The sequence below is a fragment of the Physella acuta genome, unplaced genomic scaffold (assembly GCF_028476545.2).
Source record: "Physella acuta isolate Inbredline_101_S28 unplaced genomic scaffold, ASM2847654v3 ptg000205l, whole genome shotgun sequence".
NCBI classification, from domain to species: domain Eukaryota; kingdom Metazoa; phylum Mollusca; class Gastropoda; family Physidae; genus Physella; species Physella acuta.
Window position 1 is genome coordinate 648,854 of NW_026731724.1, and position 25,759 is coordinate 674,612.

The window sequence follows — 25,759 nt, forward strand, 5'->3', positions numbered from 1 at the left end:
CAAAAGTGAAACATCCGGTTATAACTTAGACTTGTTGAAAATAAAAAGAAATGTAGCCTTAAACTCAACACATTATTTTCAAGTTCTCTGGATTTTCAACTTTTATAACATTGATTGTAAAAATATTACATTTCTGAATTGTTTTTAGGTTTAAGTCTTTATTTTTATTATTTTACGGCCGCAATGAAAAAAAAATGAATGTTATCCATTGAAGGATTGTCGTCATCTCGGTGGCTTCCATTACCGAAACACATTAGAACTAGATCAATGTAGCGCAATGTAGATCTACATGCTAATAATCACTCAAGGCTTAAGTGATCTTTAATTTAACACACTCTTTGATTGCCTATCTCAGTCTTCGTCTTCACATTTCTTGAGCTGCTATTTGAAAGCATTTGCCATTTATAAAATCGTTCCATACTTTTGTGTCCTTTGCTAAGTTTTACATTTCTTTCCTAATCACTACAGTAAAATACCCGTTTAAAAAATTCTTCCTTTTCTTGATCTGCGTGGATTCTGTTTGATGATTTGTTTGGTACGTTTGTTGCTGGTTCATCTTTTCCCCTGAATCTTGTTCCACAACTTGATTGGCTATCATACCAGAACATTATACCATCAAATCATTAGCATTAGGATAGAATTATGTTTGTGGACAAGCAAAGGGCCTGGTTTAAACCATTTCGCTTAGTAATTAAACAATTAAGTATTTATCATGTTTGAGAACAATAATTTTCTACTTAACGTTTGATTCTCGCTTGATGTCCTTTATATTGATTGTTTACTAAACCTGAAACGCTTGTATTTGTGCTATGTTCTAAATGTGAGCTAAATATCTAATCCCTTTAAATGTCACAGTTCCATACATTATCAATGAAATAAAATACACCTAATATGGTGTAATCAGTGCATAGATATACATAACGTCAAACCATTCAACGCCCTCATATATCACCCAACCATACACACCGGAATTCGTTGAAATATGACGGACAGGGTAAGCTATATTGTTTGGTTACACTCTGTGCCTAAAATGTCTTTTGTCAATTGTTTATTTCAGCTCGAGACATTCCTCATTGACCCCTAGATAGAACAGTGCTTTGTTTACCTCTCCACTCAGTCGGCTGCGAACATTCGAGATGCGCCAAACATCGGAACCAATGGGCTTCTTACAAACTGGTGACGTCACATCCGTTTCAAAAGACCACCCGCGAGCCAGCAGTGTTGACGGGTAAAAAAAAAAAATGATCCGCAGAAAGAGAGAGTCTTTCCTACAGCACCCCCTCCTAGCCTGTTGTAAGGTGACGTCATCGTCCACGTCAGCTAATCATCCGTTTGGTGGACGTCGCCTGATCGCCCACGACACTCTGCCAGAGTACAGCAACAGATCCCCGCCCCAGGAACGAGATCTCGTAGAGGAAGTAGAGTCGGGGCAAAGCACAGACAACAGTGACGGGCAGGATGAGGGGGGTATGTGGGTGGAGAGCGGCTCGAATCGAGGCGTCTGGGATTCTCAAGGTCAAAGTGAAAATGGCGACAGTACAGAGGAGGATGAGGAGACAGGTCATGACCTTGAAAACTTTAACGGTAATCGTCCACCAAATGAAAGAGGAAAAAACTGTCAAAGTTCAGAGATTAAAAGAGCAGAGATTAAAAGAGAAGAGATTAAAAGAGAAGAGATTAAAAGAGAAGAGATTAGCAAAGGTGGGAAAAGGAACAAATCAGGGGATTTAGAGAGTCAACATGAGAACGTGCAGAGAAAGACTGACAGAAGCGAAGTAGACAGTGACAACAACTCAATGTATGTATTTCTTTCAATAGATCAGTCATCTCCCTAATGCCTAATGTATTTTCAAGCGCTAATGCATTCCCCCACGATATAATTCAAGTTTAATAATATAAATATCTTAAAAATACGATTATATGTATTAAGTGTAAACCAATATAATAAGTAATTTGATTGATTTAATATAGTTTTAATAACTTAGTTCTGCTAGCTTTTACCATACAAAAACCACATTAGAAAATGTATCTTTATTCTTCAAACGAGTCTTTGTAATTTGAAATTAGAACTAATCCTCGGACATTCAGATTTATCATTTTAGTGGAAATTGTGTGAGTTTTGTTTCAGCTACATGAATTTTTTTTTTCTTTACATTCGTAGAGCCTCCGAATTGAACAACACGGACTGGTCCGAGTATTCTGATCAGGAGCTGAAGGAGGCGACCAGAGGTATTTCAGCGCTGAGACCTGACAACAAGCGCAGTGCCGACAGATCCAACCCGCCCAGAAAACCGTTCACACGTTCCAGCAAGGTCCAGGAGATGGCACACAGCCATGTCGCAGAACTGCCGTCCCGATTTGAGAGCGGGGACTCTGGAAACCAACTCACTTTGGCCGTGCGCGCGATTCAAAACATGCAACGAAATACTGAGAGGAGCTTTAGGATGATGAGAAACGGCAAGGCCACTAGCCAGAAGACAGAGGGCAGGGCCGCTAATCACAGGGCAGAAGGCAGGGCCGATAACCACACGGCAGAAGGCAAGACCACTAGCCACAAGACGGAAGGCAAGTCCGCTAACCACATGGCAGAAACACAACCACAAGAGAAGAGCCCAAAGAGCGAGGAGAACTTAAAGAGAAGCTACAGCAGCGTGAGCACCTTTGTCTGGCACAACACGGTCAAGGTGAGCAGTATACACGACGGCGGCGAAAACGTCAACGAAAACTCTAGCCAGAAGTCAGCCTCAGGCGAGCATGACGGAGACGATCGCAACGGTTTAGAAAAATGCGATCAGCAAGAGAAACACGAGTCACGCGACGTACACCGCTCCAAGAGCGAACCGACCAACAGGACTTTGGCCGAACATGTCAGAAAATATGACGTCAACACCAACGCCCACGGGGACCAGGCGCCCCAGCCCACAATCATCGCATCCAAGCCCACACACGGCAGCCAAAAATTCCTGGTCCGAAAAGACAAACAGTGGAACGGCGGAGATGGTTCGGATCCCTCGTACATCATCCACATCGAGTCCCAGACAGACCAAGCCTCCAACAGTCAGCCTAGCGGCACCAGCAAGACACCCCACGAGACGAGGAGACGACGGGGCGACATCGTGAAAATGAGACGAATGGAACTGTCCAACGAAGCGTCGCATCAGTCCGAGTCAAGCCAGCCGGCCATTGATGCTGTCTCAACGCCAAAGTTAAACGAGGGGGGCAAGTCTTTTAGTACAGATTGCACTAAACAGACGACTGGGCAGTCAGCCAGTAAATATGAATCAACACCCATGCCTTCAAAGCTAAGTATAAACGAAGCTCATTCCAGACAGAACAAGAATTCCTCGCACGAAATTGAAGGCCCAAGTCACGTTAGAACCTCTAGCAGGGGGAATAGAAGCCATCGCCTCATCGACCACCTGGAGAGAAAGGAATCTCACAGCGACAGTGTAATGCCGGACAGGCATTTATCTCGCAGTCCTGGAGTTCGAGAATCTTCTGAAAGTGAAAAGACTAAGACCACCGTTAATGTCTTAAGGAAACCTGATCAAGTAACGGACACGCAAGTAGCCGCTGACGCCCTAGAAGTGAGGTCACTGTGTGGACTGAAGGCCAACAAATGTGACCGCATCGTTTGGAGCACAAAAAAACAAACGGAGAACGGCAACAGCTCTCAGTCAAATGTCAAGGGAAAGAATAAGGAAAGGGACGAAAGCGCATCTGTTATTCATGTTTACTCCCCGTATGAGAAAGGGAAAGTCAGTCGACCCGGTTCATTGTTTTACAGGCGATCGCCGGCCCGGAAACCGGCGGGCGAGAATACATCAGACGGACGGGCGACACACAGCGAGGCCGACACACGTCAAGTCAACACGGAGTACGAGAGTCATGTGGTATACAACGGTGTAAGGTGTGTCAAGGATCAGGCGTGTCAGTACTCACCACCGGGGTGTGTCGGCGCGTGGGAGGAGGACACGGGTGAGCTCCAGTGCTTGAACTGCAGCAGTGATCGCATAGGACGGAAAGATGAAAACAAACACAATCAACAGCCGAACAGCTCGGTACTAAGTTCATCACACAATCAACAGCAAAACAGCTCGGTACTAATCTCGGCACACAATCAACAGCCAAACAGCAGGGGTCTCAAGACTTCACACAAACAACAGCCCAACAGCACTGGACTAAATTCTTCACACAATAGCGAGCATACCAAAAGCACAGAGTTAAGTTCTCCGCACGATTCGCCTAAACGGATATCTGTTCGCACAAAAACAATCACAAATAAACAATGCACGAACAACATTAGAACAGCGTCCGAGGAACGGAAAATGTGTTCCGCCACCCAAGGAAAACCTAAGCCCTACGATCGCGCATCATCGGCGGGATCCTCGCAACAATCCTCTCAACAATCCTCGCAACAATCCTCCCAGCAAACCCCGCCGAGAGCGGCACAGAACGGTGCACCCAGACGTCGACACACTGCACCAAAGCCAACAGCCGACACGTCCACCCATGCGCCTGCTCACCCAGGTGTGGTGTATCGCACCAGGCGTGGCCCTGCCTTCTACGATCTGGAAACCATAGAACCAGTGTCCCCACTACCGTCCTGGGCCGCACAGAACTACAACCCCAACGCCAACTTCGGATCCAACCGGTCATCACCATCGACCCCTTTAACCAAGCGACTAACCACTCAGCCGTATCTGTCCGACAACGCCCCCTCCCCATCCTTGTCTGACAACGACATCGTCACGCTTGAGGAAGCACGTCTCAATGAAAACTACTCCAACCAACACTCGGTCTTCTCCAGCGAGGCTGAGCAGGACGAACAAGAGCTAAAAATAGAACCCATGACGCCACCGATTCTCCTAAAGAACAGGCCGAAAGACGAGCCGTCGCCCAAGTACAGCGCCCCCATGTCTCTAGACAAGCTACAGAAGCTGATCGAGGAGGCCAAGGCCAACAGCAGGTCCAATGTGAAAATACTCGACCAGAATACCAACTTTGATGGCGAAATCACGTACACGGAGAAAGAACCGGTCGACGTGTCCAACACATTCATCGGAGAGTACCTGTACAAGTTATGGAAGAACGAATGCCTCTGTGACGTCAAGGTTTCGGTAAGCTTTCTGTTCATGTTTCCCGAAGTATTAAACTTTGAGGTTTTTTTTTACACATTTACTAAAAATATTCAAATTTTGTTTTGAAAAAAAAAACGCTACCTGGCAACTCAGCATTAAATAAATAAATAAATAAATAAATAAATAAAGACTCCACTGAAACAGCCTATAATCTCAGCCATGTTGTACAAAAGATGCATTTAGCTCTGTTTAGCTGACGGATACATGTGAAAAAGTCAACAGTATGGTACAGATATTGAACGTTACATTATGAATGTAACGCGTGTACAAGAACTGTACTGCAATATTTCTCAGTAGTCTAAATAAAGCAACACTAAAATAAAATATTTTAAAATGGTTTTAAAAATTTCTTTTTTTTTTTTTAAACAAAGGTAGGAGAAGTAGATTTTTTCGTCCACAAGTTGGTGTTAGCCGCCTTCAGCAACGTCTTCTGTCCATCGACGCCCCAGCCGCCCCCTTCCGTGGCCTTCAGGGTGCCTTGCTCAACACCCGATGCCGTGCACCAGGCAAGTCCAAGACTGCTTCAGTAAACTTAAGTACGCCGGGTCGTTCGTAAAGGACGTCACACTTCTTGGGTGGGGGGGGGGGGGGGGTGACGAGAGGTGGGGGAGTAAGAAAGTGTGAGTCACACTTGCATTTTAAAAAGCTAAATATAGGAGTTTTTTTTACGATTATCGATTTATCGATCAATTGATCTAATATTTTCGAGGATTTGCTAACATTTCAGTGTAAAATTATGATTAGCGATGTTTTCAGCTAAGTCAACAAAGCAACGGTTTAACAAACAATATTATTTGCGGAATTTCCTTGCAAAGGGAAAAAACTTAGTTAAGGCTTCCAGCAAAATCAACATTACTTGGTTAAATCCCCTTGTGACGCCTTCAATATTTATAGAAATTAGCGGGATACCTCCATTATAGTATGGGGGGGGGGGGGGGGAGTGAGGGCCTTGATTTATTTTTCTGAAGTTAAGTGGATATGATGGGAGTCGTGTGTGAATGTATGTGTGTGTGTGCGTGTGTTTGTTTGAAGAGGGGGTAGGGTAAAACTGGGCAAAAAACAAAGTGATTTCTAGGCGACGCTAAATTAAAGTACTTTATAAAAGTTCACCTATAAGACAAAATATTAAACAAGTACTATCAATTAACAATAACCTGCAAGTACAATATAAAAAAAAGGTTAGCCTTTTTTTAACAGACATAGTTTTATAGTTACTCACATAGTTAAAAAAAAAAGACAGGGTTACGTTACAAACACTTTGACCCTTAACCTCTGCCGGGCAGATCTTCAACTACATCTACACCTCCAGCATGGAACTGAGAGACGAACTGCTAGAACCCATCCTCAGCGCTGCCATCTTCATGGGCATCTCAGAGGTCGTAGAGGTCATCAACGAAATTTTGATGAAACCTACCATGGAAAATCTCGAGGTGGCTAAATAAACACTTTTCATTTTAAATTTAAAAAAAAAACACTATATGACAATATTAACACACACATACACATTTACCATAGAAAACATTAACGTGTAAACCCACAATATACACTAATGTGTCAACATACAACATAATGTGCCAATACACAACACTAAGTCCTCATGTGTTAACAATTCATCGTATACAGCTGGTTTTATAATGTTGTAAAAAGTAAAGTAAAGTTTCCCTTTCAAACCTGACGGTCTATGGGGCAAGTGAAGTAGAGTTCACTTGTTTCTGTGACCTCGGCATATGAAGAGATAGTGTGGTCAGCACTATGCCCAGCCGCCTTTACTCTCCCTAACATCAGTTAGGTACCCATCAGAGTTAGGTGGACTCAGGGACGGTGTACTGACTTGAACCCGGATTCGAACTCGAGACTTTCGGGTTAGCAGTCCAGCTCTATAATGTTGTAAATGCTATTTATTTTTGTAATACATTATTTAGTAACTTGATAATTTACTATAACATATTACTATCCCAATAAACATGAAATGAACGTAATGATATGATTGAAACACTGGGTTTAAAGAACGTTTTTTTAATCTTCCGACTAGCTGTACATTTGCATCAAGAGACGCCACGGGCTGCAGAGTAGCTTGGTCGACTACCCGGATATCTACAGGAATTTTTTTGTCGAGTTGAGTAACCACGAGGCGTTCTTTAAAATGACAGTCAACGAGGTAAGACGCCGCTCATGGTGGGGTGCATTGCAATCTAATTACAACTATAGCTTTGTGGTTCATTGCAATCTAATTACAACTATAGCTTTGTGGTTCATTGCAATCGAATTACAACTATAGCTTTGTGTTTCATTGCAATCGAATTGCAACTATAGCTTTGTGGTTCATTGCAATCTAATTACAACTATAGCTTTGTGTTTCATTGCAATCGAATTACAACTATAGCTTTGTGTTTCATTGCAATCGAATTGCAACTATAGCTTTGTGGTTCATTGCAATCTAACTGCAACTATGCGTTTGTGGTTTATTTCAATCTAGCTGCAACTATACGTTTGTGGTTTATTTCAATCTAGCTGCAACTATACGTTTGTGGTTTATTAAATGCAGCTATTATATAGGTTTGTGGTACATTATAATCTAACTGTAATTTTACCGTTGTGGCTCACTTCAATCTAACTATAACCATACGTTTGACTACAACTATACCTTTGAACTAATGAGCACACACAATGTACTCGCTGGATGTAAACAAACGCCGATGACTCTGCTCACAGTTTGAGGAACTTCTCAAAGACCCAGAAGTGCTTGTGACCAGCGAGCTGGACACGATTAGCGGCATCGCCAACTGGGTCAAGTACAATGCCATCGACCGGATCAACTGCCTGTCCCGACTTCTCAAGTACGTGAGTTTTGAGAGTATCTCACCCAAGCTGCTGGCCTCTATCTCGGAGAAGTACAACTACCTCTTCAACGTGCCGGGCGCTCCACAAGTCATCAGTGAAGCTTTTAAGTCAGTCTAACTGTGGGTTGTGTCGTTCGATTATCATTAGCACATTGACTGGACAGGACCTTTCAGTAGCACATTGACCGGACAGGACCTTTTAGTAGCACATTGACTGGACAGGACCTTTCAGTAGCACATTGACTGGACAGGACCTTTCAGTAGCACATTGACTGGACAGGACCTTTCAGTAGCACATTGACAGGATACGACCTTTCAGTAGTAAATTGACTGGACAGGACCTTTCAGTAGCACATTGACAGGATACGACCTTTCAGTAGTACATTGACTGGACAGGACCTTTCAGTAGCACATTGACAGGATACGACCTTTCAGTAGTATATTGACAGAACAGGACCTTTCAGTTGCACATTGACTGGACCTTTCAGTAGCACATTGACAGGACAGGACCTTTCAGTAGCACATTGACAGGATCTTTCAGTAGCACATTGACATGACCTTTTAGTAGCACATTGACAGGGCCTTTAAGTAGCACACTGACAGGATCTTTCAGTAGCACATTGACATGACCTTTTAGTAGCACATTGACAAGACAGGACCTTTCATCAGTACTTTGACATGGCATGACCTTATAACAGCACATGTTCGTGTCTTAAAAAGTTAATTAGCACATTGACATGATATGACATGACAGCTTATTAAACCAAATTGACACCACATGACTGTTGATTATCACAATGACATGACCGTTCATTAACATGTTGACATAATATTGCCGTTCATCAGTATTTTGAAACAAAAGTTTAACTAGCCCATCTTCCATTTATGGTAGCTTACGTTATCACATTGACCAAACGTGTCTTCAATATTACTCATGGACTGGTACTAAATACACACAATCAAAATAACCCATTTGGAAGTTGTATTCAAAGTGACACAATATTTCACGCCAAAGTTCAACTGGACACATGTCTTCAACTGGACACATGTCTAAAGTTCAACTGGACACATGTCTTCAACTGGACACATGTCTAAAGTTAAACTGGACAAATGTCTAAAGTTCAACTTGACAAATGTCTAAAGTTCAACTTGACAAATGTCTAAGTTAAACTGGACACATGTCTAAAGTTCTCAACTTGATATAATTTTGACAGGTTTCATGCTCTGAAACTAGAAAACAGATGCTGCAATCTTTCAAGTGTGAGTACGCTCTGCGTGATTTTTTACAACCCTTTACATCATTCGAACAGTTAACATCATACTAAACCCTTTACATCATTTGAATAGTGAACATCATACTAAACCCTTTACATCATTCTGAACATGTAGCATTATACTAAATCATTTACATCATTTGAATATTTAACATTATACTAAACCCTTTACATCATTCTGAACATTTAACATTATACTAAACCCTTTACATCATTAGAACAGTTAACATAATACTAAATCCTTTACATCATTCGAACAGTTAACATCATACTAAACCCTTTACATCATTTGAATAGTGAACATCATACTAAACCCGTTACATCATTTGAACAGTTAACATTATACTAAATCCTTTACATCATTTGAACAGTTAACATCATACTAAACCTTTTACATCATTTAAACAGTTTACCTAACTCGAATCCTTGACATCACTCTAAACATTGGTGTTTATAAACTCAGATTATTAAGGTTTATAAATTGTATTTCCTCAGCCTTGCAAAACGTCTAAGAAGTCCAATCGAAGTGAGTAGCGCTCTATTACATTTTTAATTTACCTCCATTTAAAAAAAAAATTAGACAACCATCGATGTTGTTAGACTAGACATTATTTATGTCATAACTTATAGGGCTGGTGAGTAGGTCACTAACCAGTTTACGGCTCAATGGTCCTAGGTGCTTTGACCACAGGTGCTTTGATCACAGGTGCTTTGACCACAGGTGCTTTGACCATAGGGGGTTTGACCATAGGGGGTTTGACCATAGGGGGTTTGTCCACAGATGGGTTTGGGTCAAAACCCCTATGGTCAAAGCCCCTCTGTGGTCAAACCCACTATGGTCAAACCCCCTATGGTCAAAGCACCTGTGGTCAAAGGTCCGCTCAATAAAACCTGCATGAGCCATAGAACTGGTTGATGACCTACTTACCAGCCCTATAGCGGAGTATTTCGTACGCAATGGCTACTGCGATTCTAATCTCTAAATATCGTTTTGTCATTGCAATCCATGTTTTGCAGGTCACAAAAGTAAAAAGAAATTCTCTAAGAAGAACATGTACACAAGCCCGGGCCCCTGCCGACCGGGGCACATGAACATCATGTACCCCCGTCCCTCGAGGTGTTGCTACACCAGCCCCTGCTCCCCCAGCCGGCGCTTCAACTACATCGGTACCAACACGTGCAGGAACTCATCCGTCTGCTGTGATCCCAACCCCGTTTCTACAACCGTGCACCGTGATCCTAATCCCAAATCGACCAATTTGCACTGTGACCCCAATCCTATTTCTACAAACTTATACCGTGATCCTAATCCCAATTCTACGACTCTACACCGTGAACCCAATCCCAACTCGGTCAAGTTTGACGTCAACCCCTCCAGCTACACGCGGAGTGGACGTCACGGCCACGCCCACTCCAACCAGACCAACTCCAACGTCGTCAACCCGGAACTCAACGTCATGTCCAACAACTGCAACGTGGAGGTCAAGCCGGACGTGGTGCACCACATCAACATGAAGAACACGCCCATCAACATGAAGAACACGCCCATCAACCGCTCCATCTCCTCGCTGTCCGGCGGTGCCATCCTCCCCGGCAAGCGCCAGCCCTCCGTCACCACGCGGCATCCGGTCAAAGACATGTGGCACCACGACACAGCCAACGACGACGACTCACATAAGCAGTGGAGGTCAAGTTCAGGGTCACAAAGGCCCAGATCACGTCGAGGAAAACTGATGAATCAGCGAAATATTGCGGGGTTCAACAACAATGCTGCGGACTACGATTTGCTGAGTCAGCTCAACCCTCCACATCTGACCGACAACTGGCCCATCGTGCTAGGCGAGAGTTCGTGCTACAATGACTCTAATTACGAGGCCATATGTGAGACTCCTAGCTATCAAAATCCAAACTACGAACTATCTTGTGATTCTCCTAGCTATCAAGATTCCACGTGCGAAATACCGTGTGAAACTCCTCGCTATCAAAAGTCAAGCTATGAAATAATCTGTGAAACTCCTAGCTACCAAAACTCAAATTACGAAGTATCCTGTGATACTCCTAGCTATCAAGACTCCACGTGCGATATACCTTTTGATACCCCTAGCTATCAAAATCCCACCTGCGTCGAAATACGTAACGATTCATGCTACCAAGTTTCCAACCCTTTTTCTCACAAATCCAACCACGTAGATAAAAGTTACACTTTAGAACAAAGAAAGCAAGACATTCCTGCTCAGTCTAAAAATGACACGAATATAGCAGAGTTATTTATGGGTGGCGTTGATGAACGGGAAACGACTCGGCCACGAGATAGAACTGTAACGAACGGAAGGGTCCGTTTCGCAAAAGGAACTTCTTTCGTAGCCAAAAGCTCAGACTGTGACCACGCCCCTGCCGAGAGTAATTCTGAAGGTCAGAAGACAACAACTACTGACCATGCTGGGGACAAACGCGTGCATTCTTCCAGGAGGTTGGCGAACGCTGCACATTTCTGGCATCCATTTCATCAAGCAACAAGACACATGGTAGCCAGTGACCTTGATAACGACGTCTTCTGTTCAACCGATGCTCCCAGCATGCAAGGCGATGTCTCTCCCAGTGAAACAAATATGGCGGACAGACAGAACTGGGTGGGCAATGCCAGCTCGCCGCCTGTAGTTCTTGACATACAGGGTCAAATCTCACCAACGGTCAGTTCTGCATCTGGACATCATGTTGAGCTTGGTCAAAGGTTTCAGAAGGTCGCAGTCCGCGATGAAGCTGATGATTTAATCGCCTTTCCTAAACATGCCGCTTTGTTTAAAGAGAATGCTAGGCCGCGTAAACATGCCAAAGATGCAATGAATGAACAAGCTAATGTGAAGAATCTAAATACAAATAACATGACTTCTAGCATTGGTACTAAAAGCTCCAAGACAGAGAAAGGAATGGCTCGCCGCAGGTCTGGTATTCCAGACAAGAAGGTCAGCTCGTCCACAGGAGGTCACTCAAGGGTCACTCGAGGATTGTCACTTCTAGGTCATGATGACCAGACATCGGCCTTTAGGGTCTATAAACCCTAGTGAGCTGAACCACCGAACCCAACCAGCGAACCCAACTAGCGAACCCAACCAGCTAACCAAGCCAGCAGTCCCAACCAGCGAACCCAACCATCGACGTATAGATGATATTGACACTGGTGAATGTGATTGGTTTTATTTCACATGAACTCAAGCGCTATTCATTCGCTTTTTATTATTGCTTGGCTAAACGTAGATAAAAACAGAAAAAAGGTGCGAAAAATATTTTAGAATCAAGAAATATAAAAGCGTATGTGATAAATAAATACAACAAATATATTACCATAGTGAATGTGAAAGTATAGATATTTAAATGAGACGAATTATAGAAGTTTACACAATTTTATTTTACATTTTTTAAAAACATTTTACAACGTTTGAGGTTTACACAATTTGAATTTAGAGTTTTAATTTACCGACATTTGAACGAAACTTTACAAATAGTTTTATTAGTTATGACGGGTTAAATGTGATTTGAATGGATGAATACACTTCTGATCTAAAAACCCTTGTTTTAGTCTTCATTTTACGTTACTTGTGGCCTTTGTAAGAACAGTTGTAATTTTAACTACTTTCCATGCCTTGATGTATGAGAATGAACTCCCCTTAAGTATTGACAAATACTTACATAATTAAAAACATATACCTATGATTACGAGCGATCGAGAAAAAAACTAAAACAAAATTATTTAGAATTTGAAAGATAATAGCTAACCCTAAGGACATGTAAATACAGAGACTTTTAATAACGGGAAATGATTTCATAAACAATCTACAGCTTCTAGCTAAGTCAAAACGTTCAATTTGTGATCATGTTAAAAAAACTAAACTTTGTTTTGAATGTGCACAATAAATATTTCATTAGATTTCGATACAACACAAAACTAACCAACTCACAAAAAAACAGATTATTATTCAAAAAAGCTTTTTTACTTGTTTCTAATACTATTGTCTTATTCCGATTTTGATGACGTCAGTAATGCACACAGTTGCAGTAGGCGGGAACGTTGAAGAAATCAAACGTGATTGGCGGGTACATGATGACGTCATACACGAGTAAACACATGGTCACGGTCCCCTGGAGACAGTGACCATTTAGGTCATAGCTGTCGCTTCTAGAAACATAGGATAGACACACACATCAGTCAAATTTAGATAAGCAGTAGCAGATCTAAAGCTAAATCAAATTAATATTATCACAATCTTTCTTGACTACTTTTCTTTCTTTTTTATAATCATCTTAATTTATAACATTTTTAATTTACAATATTATAAATTTATCTTTTTTTTTCAATTGCAAACCATTTAATTTCAGGGTCTTTTCTACTCCCAACAAATTCATCAAATTTTCATTTCCCCAAACATTCTGAATTGAACATATCTTTTGTTTTGTAAATCGCAAATCCTATTCTCAATTTCCAACTTTTTGTTGACATTTCTTTCGGAACCCAATATTCTCTACTCATCCCATTCAAAATTCAATATATACTTAATACACCTCATGATTTGATGATAAACAGCAATTTTGTAGACACACTTTGATGTGACTCTGGGATAATTAAGCTCACACAAGTGACCATGAGATGATGTGATATATAAGCTCACACCAGTAATGATGGGATACTTAAGCTCAAACCAGTAATGATGGGATACTTAAGCTCACACTAGTAATGCTGGGATACTGAAGCTCAAACCAGTAATGATGGGATACTTAAGCTCACATCAGTAATGATGGGATACTTAAGCTCACACCAGTGACCATAGAATACTTAAGCTCACACCAGCAACATTATGAACGTTTACTCACGCACAGAGTCCGTGTTGTATAAACTGATACCGGGGCGGGTCGGCGCTGGAAAAATGCACCAGTCTCCTCTCCACACCGTAAACATTCTTTAAGGTTTCATTGGCGGAGTAGAAGCGTAGCCTGGAAGGTGAGACAATCGTTCTTTGATTGGGTACATAGTTTTATCGACATACAGGTGTGTACGCAAACAATACACATACAGGTGAGTAGGAAATTTAATCAACATACAGATATGTAGGCCATTTTATCAACATACAGGTGTGTACACCAACTTAAGCAACATACAGGTATGTAGGCAATTTTATCAACATACAGGTGTGTACGACAATATAATCAACATACAGGTGTGTGCGCCAACTTAAGCAACATACAGGTGTGTACGCCAACTTAAGCAACATACAGGTGTGTACGCCAACTTAAGCAACATACAGGTGTGTACGCCAACTTAAGCAACATACAGGTGTGTACGCCAACTTAAGCAACATACAGGTGTGTACGCCAACTTAAGCAACATACAGGTGTGTACGCCAACTTAAGCAACATACAGGTGTGTACGCCAACTTAAGCAACATACAGGTATGTAGACAATATAATCAACATACAAGTGTGTACGTCAACTTAAGCAACATACAGGTGTGTACGCCAACTTAAGCAACATACAGGTGTGTACGCCAACTTAAGCAACATACAGGTATGTAGACAATATAATCAACATACAAGTGTGTACGTCAACTTAAGCTACATACAGGTGTGTACACCAACTTAAGCAACATACAGGTGTGTACGCTATCTTAAGCAACATACAGGTGTGTACGCCAACTTAAGCAACATACAGGTGTGTACACCAACTTAAGCAACATACAGGTGTGTACGCCATCTTAAGCAACATACAGGTATGTAGACAATATAATCAACATACAAGTGTGTACGTCAACTTAAGCAACATACAGGTGTGTACGCCAACTTAAGCAACATACAGGTATGTAGACAATATAATCAACATACAAGTGTGTACGTCAACTTAAGCAACATACAGGTGTGTACGCCAACTTAAGCAACATACAGGTGTGTACGCCAACTTAAGCAACATACAGGTATGTAGACAATATAATCAACATACAAGTGTGTACGTCAACTTAAGCTACATACAGGTGTGTACACCAACTTAAGCAACATACAGGTGTGTACGCTATCTTAAGCAACATACAGGTGTGTACGCCAACTTAAGCAACATACAGGTGTGTACACCAACTTAAGCAACATACAGGTGTGTACGCCATCTTAAGCAACATACAGGTATGTAGACAATATAATCAACATACAAGTGTGTACGTCAACTTAAGCAACATACAGGTGTGTACGCCAACTTAAGCAACATACAGGTGTGTACACCAACTTAAGCAACATACAGGTGTGTACGCTATCTTAAGCAACATACAGGTGTGTACGCCAACTTAAGCAACATACAGGTGTGTAGGCCAACTTAAGCAACATACAGGTGTGTACGCCATCTTAAGCAACATACAGGTATGTAGACAATATAATCAACATACAGGTGTGTACGTCATCTTAAGCAACATACAGGTGTGTACGCCAACTTAAGCAACATACAGGTATGTAGACAATATAATCAACATACAGGTGTGTACGCCATCTTAAGCAACATACAGGTGTGTAGGCCAACTTAAGCAACATACAGGTGTGTACGTCAACTTAAGCAACATACAGGTGTGTACACCAACTTAAGCAACATACAGGTATGTACACCAACTTAAGCAACATACAGATATGTAGACAATATAATCAACATACAGGTGTGTACGCCAACTTAAGCAACATACAGGTGTGTAGGCCAACTTAAGCAACATACAGGTGTGTACGTCAACTTAAGCAACATACAGGTGTGTACACCAACTTAAGCAACATACAGGTGTGTACGCCAACTTAAGCAACATACAGGTGTGTACGCCAACTTAAGCAACATACAGGTGTGTACGCCAACTTAAGCAACATACAGGTGTGTACGCCAACTTAAGCAACATACAGGTATGTAGACAATATAATCAACATACAAGTGTGTACGTCAACTTAAGCTACATACAGGTGTGTAGGCCAACTTAAGCAACATACAGGTGTGTACGCCAACTTAAGCAACATACAGGTGTGTAGACAATATAATCAACATACAGGTGTGTACGCCAACTTAAGCAACATACAGGTGTGTACGCCAACTTAAGCAACATACAGGTGTGTACGCCAACTTAAGCAACATACAGGTGTGTAGACAATATAATCAACATACAGGTGTGTACGCTATCTTAAGCAACATACAGGTGTGTAGACAATATAATCAACATACAGGTGTGTAGGCCAACTTAAGCAACATACAGGTGTGTACGTCAACTTAAGCAACATACAGGTGTGTACGCCATCTTAAGCAACATACAGGTGTGTACGCAACTTAACCACATACAAGTGTACACGGAACAAAAACATAGAAGAGTACAAAGCTCAACATACAGGTTAGTACGAACCATAACATACATACAGGTGTACACAGCTTCTAAAATATGCGCATGTGTTCTTTTAAATAACAACATAGGGCAATTAGCCCATTTTAGCTGTATATAACTGAATACATAATGAGGTTTGACAAATAGATACGCATATTTACATACAGTGGCGTAGCCAGGATCGTCTCAAGGGGGGGGTCCAATTTTTACCCGGGGACTATCTTTCGATTTGCACCCCCCCCCCTCAGACTTTTGATTTGCATCCCCCCCTCAAACTTTCGATTTGCACCCCCCCTCATACTTTATATATATAAAGTCAACCCCCCCTACCTACGCCACTGTTTATATAGCAGCAACACACGTCATAGAGCTCATAAGACAGCAGGAACCTACATCGGACAACATCCGTTAATGTACGACAATGTCTTGAAGGTGCTTGACACTGTGTTTTTTAGAACCCTTTGTGTGCCGTTGCCATAGTAACTAATCGTCTCGTTTCCGAAGGCAATCACAGTCATTGCGGAATTGGGATCGTTTGGGTTCATTAGTTCTGCAAGAGAAAAAAAAACCTTGAACTTGTGGGTTTAAAAAAAGTAACGAAATGAGAGCGCACATGTGGGCTAGAGTCCACCCAGCTCTTATGGGTACCTAGCTAACTTTAACTCTGGATTTGAGCTCGTGTCTTTCGGGTTAGCATTCAAGCGATAAAGTTATTAGCTATTTGAAAGTGTACTTTTATATTTATGAAAAGCTATACAAGTAATTAAGTAAAGGTTAATCATTTTTTAAATGATAGAATCATGAAAAGATTATGATAAATTGTAACAATGAAACAGTTTTTATTGTTGATGAAAAAATTTTCATTACTCGTTTTGTTGACCAGCGCTTCTACTGTCATGAAAGCCGGGGCGAAATTAGCAGGAAGGTCTTCGAAGTTGAATTCTATAGTGAGTTGTCGGTCTTTGTCTAAAGACTGGGATATCGAGGGTTGAGCTTCAGAGGGGCTGTATTGCGATGAGGAACCTGGGCTTGTTTCCAGAGGCTGTGGGCTTTTGATCTCTGTCGTGGAAAGTGGGCTTGCTAAAGATGGGATTCGTGGCTTAGTGGTTAGGTTAATCACTTGATCAGAGGCTGTTCTTGTCGTGCTAGGCTGCAGGGTTTTAACTGTGGTGGTGGTAGAAGCTGGGTTGTATTGGGTGATAGGGCGGGGTTGTTGTGGGGATGGGGTGGGGTTGGCGGAACCGTTGACCGGGATGGGTTGTGGTTGTAGGAGGCTGGTGTTGAGAAGTTGTGAACACAACAAGGACTTTGGGCACAGCAGCTGGTAATTCATAGCCTCGAGGTTAGACGTTCTGTCAAAGGTTGAAATTATCAGGTGACAAAAGTATATATGTACATATATATATATATATATATATATATATATATATATATATATATATATATATATATATATATATATATATATATATATATATATATATATATATATATATATATATATATATATATATATATATTACACTTGCAATATAAATTCTAAGACTTATCAGTAAAATCACATTAAAATAACTGGGTTTTTTTTTTGTTTGTGTTTTGTTTACCTTTTAGGGGCTGAATGAGTCACGTGACAAGCAATGAGTAGCGTCAAAGATCCGTACAGAAAGATGGCGGCCATCATCTGCAAATAACAAGCAAGTCATTATATTCTGTTTACTAACACTAGTTCATTTCGTGATGGTGGTACATACTAATGTGTATAATTGCTCTCTGTAAGATATTGATGGCGCTCTGTTTGTATAAAGAAACTTTAAAATGAGGTTTTTAGAACTTTGAAACTCAACCGTTATTTAAAATATAAAAATTTAATTTATTTAAAAAAAAACTGTACATACAATTAAATCATGTGAGGTGAAACCAGTATCAAAGTTTCTTTCATACATTTTTATCCTAGAGGTAGGTGGGGTGTTTTAAGGGGCGCGGACTTAAATTTCGGAGATGGAGGGGATGGGGAAGGGGAGGAGACTACTCTAATTACATACAGGTACATAAACATGCAGCTCTATTTGGCTCAATGTGGCTCAATGACTATCTTTATATCGCGGCTCTTGTTATCAAGTTTCGGAAAATTAAAAATACTCGACTTAACTCATGTGGCTAGTTCTAGTTGTATATAAAATAGTTTATATACCTGGGGTGAACACTTGCTTGTATGTGGTCATATGATGTAAGTTTATAATGAATCTATAAACTTGCTGTACAAAATGGTTGTTATATAAAATCCAGCCTATATTACAAAACTGTACCTAAAATAAATAATTGATTCCAACACTTAAAGTTAGTGGAGTTAAAGAAAAAAGTTTTGAGTTTAGAGGTTGGAAGAATGAAGCAATAAATAAAATATACTGACTTGTATCTTGTATCCAAGCAGACTGGAGACTTTTCTTCTTTATAATAATGTCAAGACCCCTATACAGGCAGGTAGGTGTAACAAGACATCCACTCATAACATCCGCCTTTTAATACCACAACACCCACCAGTCTAATAACACCACACCACCGTCTAATAACACCACACCCACCGTCTAATAGCATCACGCCCTGGGTTCTAGCTATAGTTTCAACGAATGACAGTCAATAAATCTTTGGTCCTTATTCCCCATTGGTTAAACCTCGTATTATTTTATTGCTAGGCCTACTTGGTGAATCGAATTATATTTAAAGCAGCTTCTACGTGTGCGAAAACAGGACACCGATGCCTATCCTGATAGCCTGGCTTTAAGTCTAGCCCTTAATATAGTCATACATATAACCTATCTTGACTATAGCCAATCGCCCTAGCTTATACTATAATCCTAATTTTTTACAGCGATATCGACATCAGTTTCTTGATACTATACTCATTTGTCGGCGTTTTGGAAGAAACAAAAGTTACGTATTTTTTACTTTCTCGTATACGAAGTATAGAGGAAGTATTGCATTTTCCCCGTATGTTTGTGTGTGTGTATGTATGTGTGTATGTGTGTCTGTGACCACGATAACTTGAGTACCGTTACAGCTAGGTTGATGAAATTTCATATATAAGTATTATATTAAATTTTAGTTCTGTTTCAACTTTTCAGCGATTTCCGATAACCGGAAGTGGAACTTATTCTACGTTCAAGTTTTCAAAAGCCTATAACTTGAGTATTGTTTCAGATAGATGAATGAAATTTCACATGTAGGTAAAAGATCTCATTTTCTGCCTTTTGTCCAATTTTGAGTAATTTCCATATATTGGAAGTAGTAATTCACGCTATTTCCAAATTCTCAAATAAACGGATATGAATTTATAAAGTACTAATATTCCGCACTATTATACACATATGTTATATGAGAATATTCGAGAAAGTTTAGGGGAGATAACTCCCGCTGTTTTTTTTTAAAGATCAAGTAATTCTTGACATTTTATAGGGTTTAACTCTGGAGCTTCTGTCGCGCAGGGTCAAACAAGTTGCATCAAATGATCAACTCCGATAGCAGTTTCTTTGAGAGAAATAAATTTATAGAAATTCCAAACATAAACAACAGAACAACAATCAGAAGATGACATTTTTATAGTCAGCAACAAGTTTGGGTGTATTGCAACCCCAAGCCTAACAGCACAGGTTCTAAGCCAACATAGCACAACTTAATCAAGTGCACCAACCCTGACCAATCCTTGCCTTGACTTTTGACCCATGTATGCACTGGTCATGATTTCAGCCCTAACTAAAATGATACCGAGAACAAAAATGAAACTGCATTGAAATGGGATTTGGTGATTGGGAGATGACTTTTAAAAAATCACGTGAACTGTGCACACATTCTATAACCAAGCACTAAACTATGAATAGAGAGGCGTTTTAAAAAATAAAATACACGACGTCCTTTATGTTTAAGTGGTCATCCATAAATGACGTCACGCTTTTTTTTGACGATTTTTACCTCCCCCCCCCTCCCCTCCGTCACACGTCGTCACAAAAAGCCAGACCCTCCCCCTAAAATGACGTCACACCTCAACCTACAACCCCCCTAAAAATTGCAGTTGAATTTTTTTAAAAACATCGATATTTTTTTCTAAAATCTTGTCTAAACTATTACAATTTATTAAAACAGTTATCTAAAAAGCGAAATAACGTCCAAAATTCGTTTTCTAACATTGATTTTTTATAATTCAAAAGTGTGACGTCGCAACATCTGACCCCCCCCCCCCCTCCCCCTCATCACTTATCGTCACAAAATTACGGACCCCCCTCCCCCCTACGAATGTGACGTCATTTATGGATGACCCCTAACCCCTTATTAAATAGATTAAACATGGGCAATTTTTTGTGACGTCACACCTTATATTCAACGAAGAGCTCCAGTTTTAATGACTCTCTGCGATCTACTTTAATCTTGAAATGTGTACGGTTACAAAAAGGCGGATTTCAAATTTGTGTTAGTAGGCGTGGGGTTGTCTCGACTCATGCAATGTCAACATCACGGTCATTTCGTCTGGCTGCTCGTGTTACTGTTCGTTCGCCCGCTACAGGCCAGGTATCAAAGATATCATCGAACCTACTGCCGGTTTAAGCCGGGATGTTTGACAAGAAGGTGTTTATTTATTGATACTTCCTTCTAAATTTGTTTTGAATGAGAATGAAAATTAGACATTTTAAAAGTCACACAGAAATAGATTTGGCTACGCAACTTTTTTAAACATCTAAGTTAAAATATTATGTTAAAACCAAGGCATAATTTTATAAAACAGACATTATTTTTAGAATAGTAGCTTTTTCGAAAAAAAAAGTACAATTTAGAATACAAATAAAGATTTGTACATCTTTTTATGTTATGTTAATAGTGGATTTTTTTTTTTCATATTGTGATACTATTCAAAATGTAAACAATTCTAATTTAACTCTAACTTGAAATAAACTCATCGCGTTTGTATACCATGTCAATTTAAATTAGCACGTTTTTTACCAAAATACATCTACAATCTACAATGTCCCTTACAGTAAATTTCACCGTGACATATGATAGCCTGCTGAGATAGGCGAGGCGTTACCAACTGACACGTTTGTCAAGTTTATTCAACCAAACTGCAACACCCTATTCACATCGAACCAAATCTCATGAACGACAAGTCAAATACACCACTCAATAGCTTAGCCGACATGTCATCTGAAGCGAGGCACACGTTTGGAAAACCCGGTCTACCGCCTGTTTACATTCTGTAGCAAGTGGTTCAATCAAGGAAATTTTTTAAAAAGATGTATTCAATCTTCACAATGTAAGTAAACAAATAACACAATCATCCGTGTTTTTATTTATTTATGACGTCATTTCCCCGACTTATTTATGGGTAATGCGAGAAGCCATTAGTGTGCATGGGTTTTAACATCGCAGAGTCAAGAGTAAAGGGTAGACAGGAATATCAACATACTCCATTAAAGGAAGTTATGCACCATCTTCAAAGTTAAACGAATTAATGCATAAACAACTCACCCAAAGTCCGACCTCATGCGACCCAAATCTGGATCTAGAGGCTCGCTGTGTGGTATATATATTTATATTTATAAATATGTATAAATATGCTATATTTCGCTTTTATAGACTTCTTCTTGTAAATACATAGACCTACAGGCTCGCTGTGTGGTATATTTCATTCACCATTGTCTTCTTGTACAATACTAGATCTAGATCTAAAGGCTCGCTGTGTGGTATATTTCACTTTCATAGTCTTCTTCTTATACAATAGTAGAGGTCTCAGTTTAGTTTAAACCGAGGGTTAATTATTTATTGGTTTCTATTTTCTGTATCTCAAACGCCGCTACTTTACTTCTCTCTTAACACCAAGTGTAACCACTACCTCTAGCTTACATCAAGTGTAACCATTACCTCCAGCTTACATCAAGTACTCCCAACGAACATCTCTTACATCGAATGAAACTACTTACCATCTCTTTTACATGAAGTGAGATCAGTTAACCACTTTCATCAACTTCTCAAGATCTACCACCCTGTCCTTTATGCATATGTATCCAAAAGCTAAAAGCTAATGTGAAGCTAGGCAGTACGTTGAATATATATATATATATATATATATATATATATATATATATATATATATATATATATATATATATATATATATATATATATATATATATATATGTATATATATATATATATATATATATATATATATATATATATATATGTGTGTGTGTGTGTGTGCGTGCGTGCGTATGTGTGTGTGTTTGTGTGTGTGTGTGTGTGTGTGTGTGTGTGTGTGTGTGTGTGTGTGGAGGTATGTATCTGTCTTTGTGTGGGTGTCTGTGTGTGGATATATTTTACTCTTTAGTAACCTAAACTTTGTGTGTCCGTATTTATATTTAATTCTAAAGTTTAACTCAAGCTTAATCCCAACACAATCGCGGACCTCAGCCGTGACCACTATATAATTATTACTACAATAAAAAGTAATAGTGACACTTTTAAATAGGTCTTTTTATATTTTTATATTTGAAGACTTCGACTGAAGAGCAACAAGCACCTCTCCGAGGCCCGTACACACCACTGGTACCAGCACCATCGGGAGACGGTAGATCGGGGTCCCCCACTGTTCCAGATGGATCTAATCGTCTCGATGTCCACAGCGCTTCTCATCCTCTGCAGGCTTACAATCATGGGCTGAGCACTGGGCTGCAGGGAACCAACCAGACGAGCCATGGGCTGCAGGGAACCAACCAGACGAGCCATGGGCTGCAGGGAACCAACCAGACGAGCCATGGGCTGCAGGGAACCAACCAGACGAGCCATGGGCTGCAGGGAACCAACCAGACGAGCCATGGGCTGCAGGGAACCAATCAGACGAGCCATGGGCTGCAGGGAACCAATCAGACGAGCCATGGGCTGCAGGGAACCAACCAGACGAGCCATGGGCTGCAGGGAACCAATCAGACGAGCCATGGGCTGCAGGGAACCAATCAGACGATGGAAGCTTTGACCCTTGAAGCAGAGTTGGTCTTAAAACCTCTGGAACTCTGCTCACGGTCTGACATCAAAGTGGCCAGCAGCATCACCACCGCGGCAAAGAACAGCAGCCAGAGTCTTCGCTTCGACCCAGATGTAACGCCTTTCCCGCTCTTTAGCTTCGAGTTGGCCAATGAAAAGAGCCCCGCCATGCCACGCGTTAACACGTTTGGTCTGGCACCAAGTTTGTTAGGTCGAAGGTCATCTGAACCACTCGTCAACAGATGCGAAGGAACGGAGGCTAAAGACAGCCAGTGTAAAGCTTTTGCAGCAACTGTACGATCTCCCATATGCAAGTCCTGCTTCTGTCCAGCAGCTAGAGTTGCCACAACGGCTGAAGGTTCGCATCACATCCCCGCAGAGAGTCAGGTTAGATGTCAGCCTGCTGCAGGCGCGGTCACTGCCAAGTTACCCGACGCCTTCGGTGATATCCCTAAAGAGATCAAAGCTAACTCTGAGGAAACTACGGCCATCAATCCGGCTTCTGGGGATCTACGCAGCACCCCCGTGGCCAATCATTCAGAAGAGGAGTGCTGTAGGATATGTCAAGACGATGGCACTTATGAGAAACTTGTCTCACCCTGCTATTGTTCTGGAACTGTCGGGTTCGTGCACATGTCCTGTCTGGAGACCTGGCTGGGCCTCAACGGCCGGACAGCCTGCGAGCTGTGCTCCTATCCGTTCCCTGTGGTCAAGATCCACCCCACCATCTGGCAGTACTTCAGGAGACCACTGGTCAACATGGACTTTGCCAGCCTGCTGTGCGACATCGCGTGCTTCTGCGTCCTCACCCCCCTGCTGGTGGCCAGCACCTACCTGTGCAGCATCGGCGTGGCACACTACGAGGAGGTGGGTAAGACGGGCTCCGTGTTTGCCATCGTCACACTGATGATCTCCCTCATCGCCGTCTACATCTCCTGGGCTGTCCTTGCCGTCCTCTACCACCGCCGCGTCTTCTTGACGTGGAGAGAAAAAACCGCGCAGATCCGGATGTGGACTGACAAAACGCCCCCGCCCATGCCACGGAAGTGCCCAGACACCAGCCACGAGCAGGCGCACCGAGAGGACCCATCGCCCGCGGGCCGGATTCTCGGAGGTATGCACGTGTTCCTGCGGCCAATGCTCTGGTACTCCAGTAACATGCGGCCCACGGCAAACTTAGCGGCAAACGGTAACGGCAATGCCAACATAAACTTGATCCCTATCCATCTGCCTCACGTCCAACATCTGTGTTAAGATTTGATTTGCTGCGGGACCATTACTTCAAGGTACTGTGCTATTTTTAAGCCGTCAAGATGTTAATATACAGCATCATATGTAAAGGCCGGGGCCGTAGTAGGATTTAAAGTCAATGAACTTATGCAACTTGAGCAGCCAGCAGATCTTAAAGTAGCGCTACTTGAAATATAAACGATTGCCTTATAGCCACCAGTCAAACTACGTAAACCAGCGTTGGTCTTTCAACACCGTGTTACATCAGCACATGCAATAGGTCAGCTTAACGTTTATGTCTTTTGATGATAAAAAGCAAATGTTTATAATAAAAAATGAAACTGGTCACTTTTCTTCTGTTGTTTGTTATTAAAGAAAAGGTTTACAAATTAAATTTGAATGTTAGCTTTACAATGGTAAATCATAGCTCTACGGGGATGTATGTCAACTTTGCAAGGGTAAATGATAGCTTTACAAGGATGGATGTCAGCTTTACAAGGGTAGAGGATAGCTTTACCAAATGTGATTTCAGCCTTGCAAGGGTGGGTGTGGATGACAGCTTTACAAACAGGGTCTTTACAATGGTGGAAAATAGCTTTAAGAGGGTGGATGTTAGCTTTACAATGGTTGATTGCAGCTTTACAATTGCGGGTGTGAATATCACCTTTATACGTGTGGATGTAGATATCAGCTTTAAAAGGGTGGATGTTAGCTTTACAGTGATGAATAATTATACAATGGTTGATGTCAAATTTACAAGGGTAGATGACAGCTTTACAACGGTGGATGTCAGCTTCACACGGATTGACGATAGCTTTACAAGGGTGATATATATCCCATAAAAAACTTTCAGGCAACATCCTGGCTAT

General features: G+C 41.2%; 2 protein-coding genes and 1 long non-coding RNA gene across 3 annotated transcripts; 2 read left to right on the plus strand and 1 right to left on the minus strand.

Moving 5' to 3' along the window:
* Positions 1-1,066: 1,066 nt before the first annotated feature.
* LOC131937274 (uncharacterized) lies at positions 1,067-12,352 on the plus strand. The gene is made up of 9 exons (XM_059294567.1): positions 1,067-1,798; positions 2,162-5,120; positions 5,513-5,647; positions 6,425-6,571; positions 7,174-7,299; positions 7,854-8,089; positions 9,196-9,241; positions 9,751-9,781; positions 10,273-12,352. Exons 1-9 carry the CDS (start codon positions 1,242-1,244, stop codon positions 12,315-12,317), a joined length of 6,282 nt encoding a protein of 2,093 aa, XP_059150550.1. The 5' UTR covers positions 1,067-1,241; the 3' UTR covers positions 12,318-12,352.
* Positions 12,353-14,127: 1,775 nt separating this feature from the next.
* LOC131937261 (uncharacterized) lies at positions 14,128-17,636 on the minus strand. The gene is made up of 3 exons (XR_009386181.1): positions 17,502-17,636; positions 17,028-17,184; positions 14,128-14,241 (listed from the first exon to the last, which is right to left on the minus strand). It is a non-coding gene; the product is annotated as an uncharacterized LOC131937261 (long non-coding RNA).
* A 4,362-nt stretch (positions 17,637-21,998) lies between these two features.
* LOC131937256 (uncharacterized) lies at positions 21,999-25,236 on the plus strand. Its single transcript, XM_059294540.1, has 2 exons — positions 21,999-22,200; positions 23,175-25,236. Exons 1-2 carry the CDS (start codon positions 22,132-22,134, stop codon positions 24,912-24,914), a joined length of 1,809 nt encoding a protein of 602 aa, XP_059150523.1. The 5' UTR covers positions 21,999-22,131; the 3' UTR covers positions 24,915-25,236.
* Positions 25,237-25,759: the final 523 nt, after the last annotated feature.

Bases quoted from the DNA above. Each gene is read 5' to 3' on its own strand.
- LOC131937274 (XM_059294567.1), top strand. From the start codon at position 1,242: ATGATCCGCAGAAAGAGAGAGTCTTTCCTACAGCACCCCCTCCTAGCC. The intron at 7,300-7,853 runs GTAAGACGCCGC...CTCTGCTCACAG, and splicing joins TTAAAATGACAGTCAACGAG to TTTGAGGAACTTCTCAAAGA. The intron at 8,090-9,195 runs GTCAGTCTAACT...TAATTTTGACAG, and splicing joins GTCATCAGTGAAGCTTTTAA to GTTTCATGCTCTGAAACTAG.
- LOC131937256 (XM_059294540.1), top strand. From the start codon at position 22,132: ATGCATAAACAACTCACCCAAAGTCCGACCTCATGCGACCCAAATCTG. The intron at 22,201-23,174 runs GTATATATATTT...TTATATTTGAAG, and splicing joins ATCTAGAGGCTCGCTGTGTG to ACTTCGACTGAAGAGCAACA.